The sequence below is a fragment of the Sorex araneus genome, chromosome 11, assembly GCF_027595985.1.
Source record: "Sorex araneus isolate mSorAra2 chromosome 11, mSorAra2.pri, whole genome shotgun sequence".
In the NCBI taxonomy this organism is placed as follows: Eukaryota; Metazoa; Chordata; class Mammalia; order Eulipotyphla; family Soricidae; genus Sorex; species Sorex araneus.
In genome coordinates this window covers 49884220-49897124 of record NC_073312.1, presented here as the reverse complement: position 1 = coordinate 49897124, position 12905 = coordinate 49884220, and the positions used below count along the sequence as shown (strand labels likewise).

Sequence of the window (12905 nt, the reverse complement as noted above, 5' to 3'; positions counted from 1 at the left end):
TCTCAGAGGGGATGGGGTCCCAGGATGGGGTGGTGGCAGAGCAAAGCCCTGGAAAGGCCTGGTCCTGTTCCCTCTCACCCACAGCCCCCGACCCCCGGGACCCCAGACTCCTTCTCTGTGGTGAAAGTGACTGCACGGGGCTCAGCCAGACTGGTTGGACGATGCGGGCTGACTTGACCAATAGCTGTCCAGCTCTCCGAGCCCCCTAAAGTTAGCCGTGCCTTAGCACTGCCCACAGAAATACAGGATGTGGGTAACCTCGCAGTTCAGTCAACGGGGAACGATTCTAGGGCCAGGGAGTTCTGTGCCCCCTTTGCAGAGTCACTGAGAAACCCCTTCGGAGCGTGATCAGCTTCTGGAAGGAGCAGCCACACGTGCCACTTGTTTGACATTCGGGTGTCACTTTGTGTCCTTGGCCCACCCTGGCCATGACAGCCTCTCTTCATACTTGTCCCAGTCCCGAAGCTGCCCCCGCATTGTGATTGTCTTGCCCTCCCCATTCCCAGGGGACCCATCCCTGTCCCAGTACCGAGGATGCCCACCCCCTGACCTCTCTCCTGCCTCCTCCAGATGTGCCAGAGGAGCTGGACTGCCCCAGGTCGTGTGCAGTGAGCAAGCGGCGGCTGGAGTGTGAGGAGTGCGGCGGGCTGGGCGCCCCGAGCGGCCGGTGCGAGTGGAGACAGGGAGACGGCAGAGGTAGGCCCCTGGCAGGCCTCCGTGGGAGTGACCCTGTCCTCCAGTGTGAAGCCAGGAAACGGGGGACAGGAGTGCAGCTGGGGAACAGAGAGGCCACTGACCTCCTGTGGCAGGCCCAGGCTGGGGAGGGCCCATCAGAGCTAGGATGTGCTGGAGATCAGAGGCAGTTCCGGGGAGTCCCTGGTCAGTGTCCCGGGCCCACGTGGGTGTGGCCAGCAGCCAGCACCAGCCTCTCACATTGCCCCAAGAAAAACATTCCCTGGGGTGGTGGGCTAAGGGTCATGATGGTTCTGGGATGACCCAGTCCCCTTCCTCCCCGTGGGGCTTCCCTGGACCCCGGGACTCCGGTGTGCTCCCCAGAATAGCTCTGCTTTGTCCTTGCTTGAATCTCTTTGGGGTTTTTAACAAATTGGTTTTGGGTATTTTCGGGGAGCGGAATGGGAGGTTTGGATTATACCCACCTGTGCTCAGGATCTATTCCTGGCTCTGTACTCAGGACTGACCCCTGGCATTGCTCAGGGAACCATATATGTTGTCGGGGATGGAACCAGAGCTGGTTGCATGCAAGGCAAGACCCTACTCACTACTATCTTTCCGGCCACTGCATAAGTTCTGGGAGGGGCATTGTAGCCTCAGGAGACCTGGGGTGCCCCCACTCCTGGCTCCGGTCATCTCCAACTGGAAGTGACCGCCCTCTGTGTCCTAGGGATCACCCGGAACTTCTCTACCTGCTCCCCCAGCATCAAGACGTGTCCCGATGGCCGCTGCGATGCCGTGGAGAGCAGAGACCTCAACATCTGCCCCCAGGACTGCCTTCGTAAGCAGCTAGGGGTGCCAGCTCCTTCTTCCTGAGCTGGCACAGGCCCGGGGTGGGAGTGGTGAGCCTCCCCCACACCCCCCTGAGTGCAGCCAGGGTGGCCGTGTACCTGGGTTTATGTACTGAGAGCATTTGAACATTTCATGTCAATGAAAAATCCTGCACACACCACAACCCCCGCCCCACCCAACTGCGCCACCTGGTGGCCTAACATCTGCAGTCTCTCTGGCCACCTCAGGTGGGTGCAGTTTCATACACGCCCCACTTTTGCTGCCTCTGATGCATCTCTCTAGAGTAATCTTGTGTGAACCACCACAAGAATCCTGGAAAACCGGAGTTTTTTTGGAGGGAGGAGGCACCCCAAATGATGCTGCTCAAGGGTTACCCTCAGTTTAGGAATCACTTCTGGTGGGCTCAGGTGACCAAACTGAGGTCAGCTACCTGGGAAGCAAGGTCCTACCTGCTGTACTAGTTCTCCACCCTAGAAGCTGGGTTCTCCTGCCCGCTCCTCTCCCCAAGCTCTCCCCTTGCCCCCTTATGCCCGTGGCCAGGGAGCTGGCCTGGAGCAGGGATGGTCATGGCCCCAGGACTTGGGCGCTCAGGGTATTCACGCTCTGTCATTCGTGGGGAGGGCTGGCCTGGCAGGAGACCCTGAGGCTCAACAGGCTGTTCCAGTGGCTGCCTCTGCTTCTGTCTCCAGGGGGTGGCAACATCGTTGGTGGGCATGAGCCAGGGGAGCGTCGGGGCATCAAAGCTGGCTTTGGCATCTGCAACTGCTTCCCAGATGACAAGAAGTGCTTCTGCGAGCCGGAGGACAGCCAGGGTGAGTGAAGGCCAGCGCTGGCCACTGGGAACGCTCCCCCACCCCCAGCCCCAGCCAGCAAGGGAGGCAGCGGCAGGACAGCTTGGCAAACCCAGGACACCCACCTCCTCCTTCCCTGTGGCCCTCAGTTTCCCCATCTGAGCAAGCAGGGGTGGGGGTTCCTTCTGGGCTGGGAAATGAGATCTTCCAGCCAGTAACTCCTGCACACACACACACACACACACACACACACACACACACACACACACACACACACACACACACTGTCCCCATGTGGGGCTGTGGCGATCCCATAGCACTGTCCCAGCTGATCCTTCTGTCCCAGCCAGAGCCCCCCAGTCCTCCTCCCGGGGCAGTTGGGGACGCCACGTGGGAGCCTTCCTTCCCAAGTCTGAGCTGATACTCCTGAGAGCTGAGTTCTTCCTGCACAGCCCTAGGTTTGGGGCAGTGCTCCAGAGTCCTCGGGGAGTAGGATTGGGGAGGGGCGGGGATGGAGTATGGTCCCTCCTACAATTCTTGGCCTAACAGTTCCGTGCAAGACCCTGAGGACACAATGCTGGGGGCCTCCAGGGGCCACACACCCTGTGGCACATCTGTCCCCTTTTTTCATAAAGAAGGTACAACAGACATTTGAAGCAGGGAAAACTTCCTCTCCTTAACCAGCCCTCCAGGGCATTTCTCTGGCTGGTGCCACCGGGGCAAAGCCTCTGCCATGCGACCTCAGGTGGCTGCTTGACCTTTTGGTGTCTCGTGTGGCATTGTGAGAAGGTGCTGAGGGTCTCCAGGCCCTCAGGGTGGGGCACTGTTGGAGCGGGAGTGATCCTTGCACCTTCACACCGGGCTGCCCCGTGGGTCCCCGCGCCAGCTGGAGGGCTGCCCCTCCCCTCACGGCCACCCCTGCCTGCAGAGCTGCTGTGTGATGAGCTTTGCCGCATGGTTGTCGTTGCGGCTGTGCTGTGCTCCCTGATCGCATCGGTCCTGCTGGCCATCTTCTGCATCCACCGCTTCCACAAGAACGCCCCCAAGCCGCCCATCGCCTCGGCCGAGATGACCTTCCGCCGGCCCACCCAGGCCTTCCCGGTCAGCTACTCCTCATCCGGCGCCCGCCGGCCCTCGCTCGACTCTATGGAGAACCAGGTCTCTGTGGACGCCTTCAAGATCCCGGTGAGGTTCCACACGGGGGTGGGGGGCAGGGGGGGCAAAGGTTTCTCAGCTCTGGCCCAGGGAGCAGGAGGGCAGGAGTCTTGTCTTCTAGGAATCCCACACCTGCAGGGGCCTGTGACACCTCATGTCTTTGAGGAAGCCCAGAACATTCCATCCACCTCAGCTGGTGGCCAGGCCGCAGGCTGTGAGCACTCAGCACAGGGTGTTGAGGGTGGGTGCTCCGAGACGGACGGCGGGGAGCACACTCTGAGCCTTCCCTGCCGGGAACTGGTGCTTTGCAGGCCCGCCTGAGGAGGATGGAGATTTTGTTCCCTGAGGACAGGGGTTTGTGCAGAGGAGCCCAAATTCTGTCTTCATTCCCGAAGGCCATTTTTGAGTCTAGGGATGCGGGTAGAAAGTGGGAGCCCCAGGGTCTGGAGAGATAGCACAGTGGAAAGGGCGTTTGCCTTGCACGCAGCCGAGAAAGTGGGAGCCCCAGAACAAGGCACGGGACCCACGGGCTGAGAAGTGGTGACAGGCAGGGCCTCAGGAGAGAGTCCGGGTGGGTGAGGGAGTGCTGAGGGGGGCTGTGGAGGCTTTGGGGGCAACCATGGTGGACCCAAGCTGGAGACTGTGGAATCTCAGGCTAGTGGAGGAGCCAGCTCGAACCTTCTCTCCAGGGTGAGCCTGGGCCTGTGTCAGTTCTTCCACAGGGCGCTTACCTTGTTGAGGGGTCCCGGGAGCTCTTCTCAGAGGTGGGGGCCTCTGCAGCCTCACTCGAGGGTTTCCTACTCTCATCACTCAGTTGCCAGAGGTTGAGCCCTGCGCCATCCCCCATCTCTGAGCTGGCTGGGAAGTGCCCAGAAGAGAGAAGTGAGCCTGAGTGCCCAGCTCGTCCCAGCCCCACCCCGACCACCTACCCAGCGCTGACCAGCTCGGCCCGAGGCTTCAGTTTTCTCTTACATAAAATGGGGGTGGGGGCGATTATTTGTTTGTTGCTTTGTTTCGGCTGGCTGTGCTCAGGGTTTACTCCTGACTGTGCACTCCTGGCAGGACTCAGGGGACCATGTAGGGTGCTGGCATCCAGTCTGAGTCAGCCGCATGCAAAGCAAACACCTTACCTGCTTTACTATCTCTTGTCCTGGGGACGGGTTGATTTTTAACGTTACTGTTTAAATTTTTTTTTTTCTTAGCATTTCTTCATGCTGGGTTGTTTTTTTTTTCCCACAAGTAAAACCTGACATCTTCTTTATATCTTTACTTTCATCTCTCTCCTCCCCCAGGTAACCTTGGCTCTGTTGTTAAGGTTTATGATTTATTATTTTATTTCTTGTCATCTGCCTTATATTGTACCCATGGGCGAGGTCATCTAGTAGTTGCCTTTTATCCTTTTCACCTACTTCACTTCTTATAATACTCCTTGAACTCCCTCTATTTTGCTGCAAATGGCAACATTTCAGCTGATTTTTTTAGAGAGCTGAATAGTATTTCATTGTATAAATGTGCTGCAGCTTTATCCAGTCACCCATCAGCAGAAACTTGGGCTGCTCTCATATTTGAGCTATTATAAATAATGCTGCAACAAACATTAGGGCGAATAGAACTTGTAGTGTTAAACTTTTCACATTATTTCTTTTATAAAGAAAACATTTGGGGGCTGGAGAGATAGACTAGTAGGAACTTGCCTAGACATGACCAACTGAGTTCAATCCACAGTACCCAGATGATCCCTCAGTCCACCCTGAACTCAGAGTCAGGAATAAACCCTAAGCACTGCCAAGTGTTCCCCCACCCCACCCCACCCCTCAAAAATAAACCACCATTTTCTTGAGGGTTTACAATACTGTTAATTATTCTTTTCATGCATACATCACTCCAACCACGCCCATCACCAGAGCCCGCTTCCTCCATCAGTGTCCCTCGGACTCTCCCATTCCCTTCCCTTGTAAGCTCAGTTCTATACACAAAATCTTCAGTTCCAATGTCTTTAGCCATTTTTCATTCCCTTACTATGTCTTTTTTTATCCCATGTATGGGAGTTTTTTAATTTATTTTTTTAATTTAAATGTACGTGTGTATGAGGTGGTGAGGGGTGAAATTCTCTATATAAATGTCTATTAAAGCCCATCTGTTCTAGTTCATCATTTAAGACTATTATTTCTTTATTTTTCTCTGTTTAGTTACTCTTTTAGTTTCCTGCAATTTGTACTACTGTCAATATAATTCTTTCATTGTGTTAATAATTGCTTAATATATTTGGATGCTCCTTTGGTACATATATGTCAATAAGTATAATGGCTTCTTATCATTATAGCTTTTTATCTCTTTTAATGATAGCCTTTTATTTTAGAGACCTTTAATTTATGATAAAATTGACATTATATACTGTCAACCCTTATCTCTTAGTACTATTTTTAACCTGGAATTCCTATGTTTTGTCAGAATAGCTGAACCTCTCTTTTTAAAATTATCATTTCCTAGTAGGATTGTTATCCAATCTTTAACTTTGAGCCTCTATTTGTCTTAGACTCTACACACATACAGATGAATAGAACTGAACTACTGAAATTCTACACAATTGTAAATCAGTGATAAGCTGATAAAATATTTCTCAAAACTGCATATCTTTGTATAGGTATATAAATTTTTTGTTAACATTATGAATAATTCTATGCTAATACATTTTAAACTTTACATGAGATAGATAAGTCCTACAAATGTAAAATTTAGTAAAAGTAAGGAGAATTAAGAAAAATGTAAAAGGAAATTTAAATAGGCCTATAAAAGTACAAAAGTATGTTTTATCCTCAGGAAGGGAATATTGGTTTTATGTTAGAAAAATATAATAGTGATACCAGTTAATCATTTGTATTAATAAGCAAAAGATTGTAATAAATATATCTATGGACATGAAAAGTAAACATCTGATCAGATCATAGGACATCCAATATAAATGAAATCCAATACATTATTGAAAATATATAAAATTACTCAGCAAGCTAGGCATAAATAAACTTTCTGACTCTAGTAGAGGGCAACAGTTAGCTTCATGAATGAATACCAGACTCCATACCAAGTGCTCAGAAGTTTGTCTTATCTTTAAAGAGGCTTCTTGAACTATTCTTGCAAAACTGGTTTCTTGGCTATGAATTCCCTAACATGTTACCTATCTCTGAAGCGCGGTATCCTTCCTTCAAATCTGAAAGATAAGTTAGCCGGGTAGTATCTTCCTGTTTTTCTATTTAAGTTTGTCTTTGCTGGGAACCTTTCGGCCTCTTGGTTCTAGTTTGCCTATATTCCTCAACTTAAGGAAATTCTTGTCTGTGATTGCTTTAAGTTTTGGTTCTTCATCAAATGCATCTCTCTGTTCTTCAGGGACTCTGATGATTCTCATGAACTCATCCCATACTTGTCTGGTGTGCTGTTCATTCTTCTTCAGACTTCTTTCCATCTTCTGTTATTTTCTAGAAGTTTCCTCCATCTTATCTTGGAACTTCTTGGGTTTTTTTAACTACTTCTTCAGCTCAGACCTTCTATTGAGGTGGTTTGGTTTTGTTTTGTTTTGTTTTGCTTTTTGGGTCACACCCAGCGATGCTCAGGGGTAACTCCTGGCTCTGCACTCAGGAATTACCCCTGGCCGTGCTCAGGGGACCATATGGGATGCTGGGAATTGAACCCAGGTTGGCCACATGCAAGGCAAACGCCCTACCTGTTGTGCTATCACTCCAGCCCCTCTATTGAGGTTTTTATACCACAGTCTTCATTTCTAAAATTGTAATTTTTTCATGTTGGCTCTTATACCTTGTTGCACTCTTTTGATGACTGACTGCCATTTTTTCTGAGAGCTCATTAAGTATCTTTACCACAGTGTCTCTGAGGATTTACTGAGCCGGTTGAGGCTTCTGTGTCACTGTTTCCACCCATGGAACATGTTGGGCTTCTGTGAGTCTCCCCCATCATGGAAGCTGTTGCCCAGCTTCATATATGCAGTTCTGTAGATGTGGAACTGGGCTTGTTGATATGGCAGAGGCCAGACATGGGGCATGCAGGGACCTGGCCAGAAGGCAGAGGAGTCTACCTCCAGTTCTAAAAAGGCCTTGAAGATGTCAGCTGGGATATTAAGCTCACCTGATAGAGTCAGGGGAGTGAGCAAAGATGTCTGGTTTAACTTTCTTTGAATAGATACCCAGAAATGGGATTGCTGGATCATGGGGCAGCTCTATATTTAGCATCTTTGGGGAGGAGGGGGGAGGAAGCTGGGGGTGGAGGGCCGTGCCGGCAAGAACAAAGAAGCCACATTCAGCAGTGTTCAGATCTTAATCTTGGCTCTGTGCCCAGGGATCACTCTTGGTGGGTTCAGAGACCATATAGGGTGCCAGGAATCAAAACCTGGATGGCCACATGCAAGGCAGACACTCTACCCACTGAACTATCAACTCCAGCCCCTATCTTTTCTTGAGAAGGCTCCATAAATTTTCCAAAATGGTTGTATCAATTTATATTTCCTCCATAGTGCATGAGAGTTTCTTTCACTTTACATGTTGTCCAGCCCTTGGTTTAACTGATTTTCAGTTCCTGCTTCATTAATTTTCACTCTTATGTTTTTTATTTTTTAATTTTGTTTTTGGGGTCACACCTGGCGATGCTCAGGGGTTACTCCTGGCTCTACACGCAGGAATTACTCTTGGCGGTACTCAGGGTACCATATGGGATGCTGGGAATCGAACCTAGATCGGCCATATTCAAGGCAAATGCCCTACGTGCTCTGCTATCACTCCAGCCCCTCGCCCTTATTTTTGCTGCTTCTTTACTTCTTCTACTAATATTTGCTTTAACTGTGCTTTTTACAGTTACTTGACTATCAGGTTTAAGTGTGTACTTAAGATTTTTTGTTTCCTTATAATGGTCTGTATTATTAGCTTATCTTGCATCATTTTTGCTGTTCCTATAGGTTTGATAACTTGCATTTTCATTTTCATTTTCCTCTGTTATCTTTTAAGTTTTGACTTCAGTTTCCTAATTGACTCTGTGATTGTTGAGAAACATATTGTTTATTTTCCATATATTTGATTTTTTCTGTTTTTTAGATGTTTTGGCCTTGAGATCAGGACAAATGCTTTGTAGAATTTCAGACTTCATAAATTTATTGACACTTGTTTTGTGTACCAGCATATGGCCTTTCCTTGAAAAAAGTAAATTCAGCTGTTTGGGGGTGAAATGCTCTATATAAATGTCTATTAAGCCCATCTGTTCTAGTTCATCATTTAAGGCTATTATTTCTTTATTTTTTCTCTGTTTAGTTACTCTTTTAGTTTCCTGCAATTTGTACTACTGTCAATATAATTCTTTCATTGTGTTAATAATTGCTTAATATATTTGGATGCTCCTTTGGTACATATATGTCAATAAGTATAATGGCTTCTTATCATTATAGCTTTTTATCTCTTTTAATGATATCCTTTTATTTTATAAACCTTTAATTTATGACAAAATTGACATTATATACTGTCATCCCTTATTTCTTAGTCCTTTTTTTAACCTGGAATTCCTATGTTTTGTCAGAATAGCTGAACCTCTCTTTTCAAAATTATCATTTCCTAGTAGGATTGTTATCCAACCTTTAACTTTGAGCCTCTATTTGTCTTAAACTCTAAGACATATTTTTTCTGAGTAGCAAAAAATTGGATTTTTAAAAATCTACTTATCTCTCTATCCTCTTAATTTGAAAATGCAGACCATTGACATTTAATTATTGAAAGTTAAATATTTGTTGCCATCTTAGTTGTGTTTTCTTATGGTGTTCTCTTGATTTTTCATTCTTTTGTTATGATTCCTTTCATATTTTAAAATCATCCTTTTTTTGTGTACGAGTTCCTTCACTAGTTTTTTACATTTTTCTGATGAAAATTTTTGGATGTGGAGCCCAGTTACTATGGTGCCTGCTGCTTTATATACTCTCTGACGCTTTTGTGCCTGCTAAAATTGGTTGGAGGTGTGGTGCCAACACAGGTAGAAGCCAGGGCAGTGGGGAGCAGTGGGGTTCCTGTTGGAAGGTTGGTACCAAGGGGCTGCTGGGATCTGAGCGGAGGTGGGATCCCAGCAGCTCCTTGGTTTTTTCTTCTTGGAGACAACTCCACAGTCCCCACTTTCTCAGATGCTCCCTGTTATCAATTATCCCTCTGCTCCCTCCCCAGATACTTCCCAGGAGTATGGAGCAGAGGAGAGCAAAGGGGAACTCTGCTTTGGACTTCGGTCAGGGCCAGTCTCCACCATAGTCACAGGTGGATGCAGGGAGGTAGAAGAAGCTCATCCTATAGGTGCTGTCAGTAAAAATGATGCCCCCTACATGCTTTTGCACTGGGGGCTGTTGCCATCACTGGAGGCAGGAAGCATCAAAATTGAATATAGTCCCTGAGCATGGCTAGAGCACAGTGATTTGGTTGTTTGTGTTTGTTTTTGGAAGGAGGCAGGGTGACCACACCCAGCGGTGCTCAGGGCTCTGCACTCAGGGATCACTCAGGGGACCATGTGAGGTGCCAGGGATTGAACCTGGGTGACTTCGTGCAAGGCAAACACCTGCCCATTGTACTCTCTCTCTCTCTCTGGCCCTAATAATTGAACTCTTTTTTTCCTTCACTTTGGGCTACACCTGCCAGGACTCAGGAGACCATAAGTGGTGCCAGGGATCAAACTAGGGTTGATCACATGCAAGGCAGGCACTTTTTGCCCATTTTACTGTCTCTTCCATCCTGTGGCTAGAGCTCAGGGAAGCAGCAGGCTAGTTGCAGCAAGGAGCCTAGCTAATTGGTTCAGTTCTAGTAAGCACCGCAGTCTCGAGCCTCCTCAAGGCTGGACCGTGACTCCCGAGTAGGTGTCTCGCTTGGGCCCATGCTGTTCATCTCCTCCCAAGACAGGGCCAGGCCAGTAGCCTCAGGCCTCATTTGCTGGCCTCAAGTCCCCCAGTAGCAGGGCTCTCTGCCCTTTCACCCCACCCCTTGGCTGTCTGCTGGCTGTCTGGTGGGGAGCTGGTGCTGGGCCAAGACACGCAGCCACACAGCTCTGCAGCCATGCCCCAGCCATGCCCACATGCCACAGCTCTCCAGCAGGAAGCCTCCCTGGCCTGTGCCAGCTGAGCTGCTCCTTGGACCAGCACAGCTCCCCATGACACACAGCTCCAAATCATGGCCTGTGTCACACAGTCTCCAGGACTTCCAGGACCACCTTCTGTCACCTTATGTGGTTCTTCCCCTCTCTATGGGCTCCTAGTGTCTCGTCCATGAAGACATTGTTCCTTGCCTCTCTAGCCCCCTTTTGGCATCTTCATTTCCTCCTTTTTATCGTTGGGTTGCAGGCATGGAAAGATAGTCTGGTGCCTTTACTAGTCTGCCATTACTCCAGACTCCCCTTGCCACTAGCGATGCTCAGGTCTGCCCGCCAGACTCTCTCCAGGGAGACTCATTCCTGTCTTCTTTCCCTCTCACCCTTAGAATTTTTCTCCCCTCACTTCTCACTCCCCAATGTAGGAGGATCCAAAGTGGGAATTCCCCCGGAAGAACTTAATTCTTGGGAAAACACTGGGAGAAGGCGAATTTGGGAAAGTGGTCCAGGCAACGGCCTTCCGGCTGAAAGGCAAAGCGGGCTACACCACAGTGGCCGTGAAGATGCTGAAAGGTACCTTCGGGGATGTGCCCCAGGGGTACTGACATGCCTGCAGGTGCCCTGGGGCGGGGTGTGGGACGAGCCCTCTTCACTCTCCCCCCAACATACTAGTCAGCCTGAGGCCTCCTAAAGTGGCCCCATTTCCCTTGTGGATCTTGGGGACCATTGTCCTTCTTGGGGACCATTGTCCCAAGCATGTATGTCATGGACTGGGTGGTCCCTGGAGAAACAGGGTAAAGACTTTCCTCCCTTAGAAGGTTCTAGAATGGTGCTCCTCCTGCACCAAGGATGGGTAAAGAGCTGAGGTTTTTTAAAACATGAAGGTCTGTGAATTTCAGCTGTCAGCTTTCTCCACCCTAGTCTGGCCATACTTTCCTCTTGAGCAGCTTCTGCCGGGAGCCTGGTAGGAGACAGTCCCCACCTAGCCTCCACGCACCCCCACCCCCTCAAAGTGGGTCCCACCCTGCCCAATCCCCAGTGGCCTGCAGAGAGCCTGCCACATGCTGTGGAGCAGTCTGGTGTATCAGTTTGGTCCTTAGGGGACCACACACATAGTGCAGTTCTCTCAGTCTTGGCAGGTGACCCTCTCCTAGGGGCTGTGTTTGGGGCCCAAGGGACCAAGCCCAGTGACAGTGCTGGTGGCCAGAGAGCCAGGATGCACAGATCCAAGTGTAGTGATTGGGGGAGGGGGTGCTTTGGGTGCTTCCCCAGGCCCAAAATGGGTCTCTCCAGGCCGTGACACCATATGACCCTGGCCTCTGTCATCTGTGTGTGTGGGCTGTGAGGTCTTAGCCCACCCAGATCCCAACTGTCCTTGTACTCTGGGGCATACCTGTGGCCAGGGGAGATGATGTGACACAGCTAGGGACAAGTGTGAGACAGCTGGCCCAGAGGAGGCAGCAGCTCCATACCTAGCCACTGTCCAGAGCCATGGTGCGACCTGCCCAGGACACTGGACACTTACCTCCCATGAGGTCTACTGAGCCTCCCTTCTTCCCCGTACTGTGGGTGCATGGTCCTTGGGGAAGCCCCTCACCTTCCCAGGAGAATTCACAGGGCTAGTCAGCACAGTCTTGAAGGAGGGTAGTGGCAGGAAAGGAATGCCACGGAGGCTACTCCCAGGAAAATCTCGCCCATGTGAATGTTTGCTCCTGGAGCTTTGTCCTCCAGGGCCAGCAGAGGCCAACATCAAGCCCCCACAGAAGGGGAGAAGGCCTGAGCATTGCAAGGGGTGGGGGGTTGTCTACTGGTCCTTTTATGAACCTGGGGTTGGGCATCTGTGAAAGCGGTCACAGGGTCAGTGCACACCCCTGTTGTGGCTCCTGTGACCCCACGGGCCCCTGCAGGTTTTTCGGGAGAGGAGGCCCCATCTACATCCTGCTCTCTCTCTGCGTTTCAGAAAATGCCTCCCCGAGTGAGCTGCGGGATCTGCTGTCCGAATTCAACCTCCTGAAGCAGGTCAACCACCCCCAGGTCATCAAGCTCTATGGGGCCTGCAGCCAGGACGGTGAGGCCCACTGGGACAAGAAGCCAGGGGGCACAGGCTGGGCCAGGGGCCAGGGGACTCCAGGCTGCCATTTCTCCTTCTTCCCAGACACAATACAGATTCAGGATTGTATCTCGGGCAGACAACAGCAGTGGGCAGGTGGCTGCTGTGTGCAGAGCCAGGCCCTCTGCCTGCAGCCAGACTGAGGAGTAGCAAGGCATGATGGGAATGTGCGGGGTCATGCCTTGCACGCACCTGATACCTGGTACCACTTGATCTGA

At 50.3% G+C, this 12905-nt stretch overlaps 1 protein-coding gene across 1 annotated transcript in view; it reads left to right on the top strand.

Annotated features, from left to right (window-relative positions):
* The window catches only part of RET (ret proto-oncogene), a 55441-nt gene that overhangs the window by 29810 nt on the left and 12726 nt on the right, over nt 1-12905 (top strand). Inside the window, exons 8-13 of the mRNA XM_055119268.1 lie at nt 571-696; nt 1403-1513; nt 2214-2336; nt 3244-3500; nt 11003-11150; nt 12538-12645. Of these exons, the coding sequence (XP_054975243.1) occupies nt 571-696; nt 1403-1513; nt 2214-2336; nt 3244-3500; nt 11003-11150; nt 12538-12645 (873 nt within the window). The remainder of the gene's footprint in view (nt 1-570; nt 697-1402; nt 1514-2213; nt 2337-3243; nt 3501-11002; nt 11151-12537; nt 12646-12905) is intronic.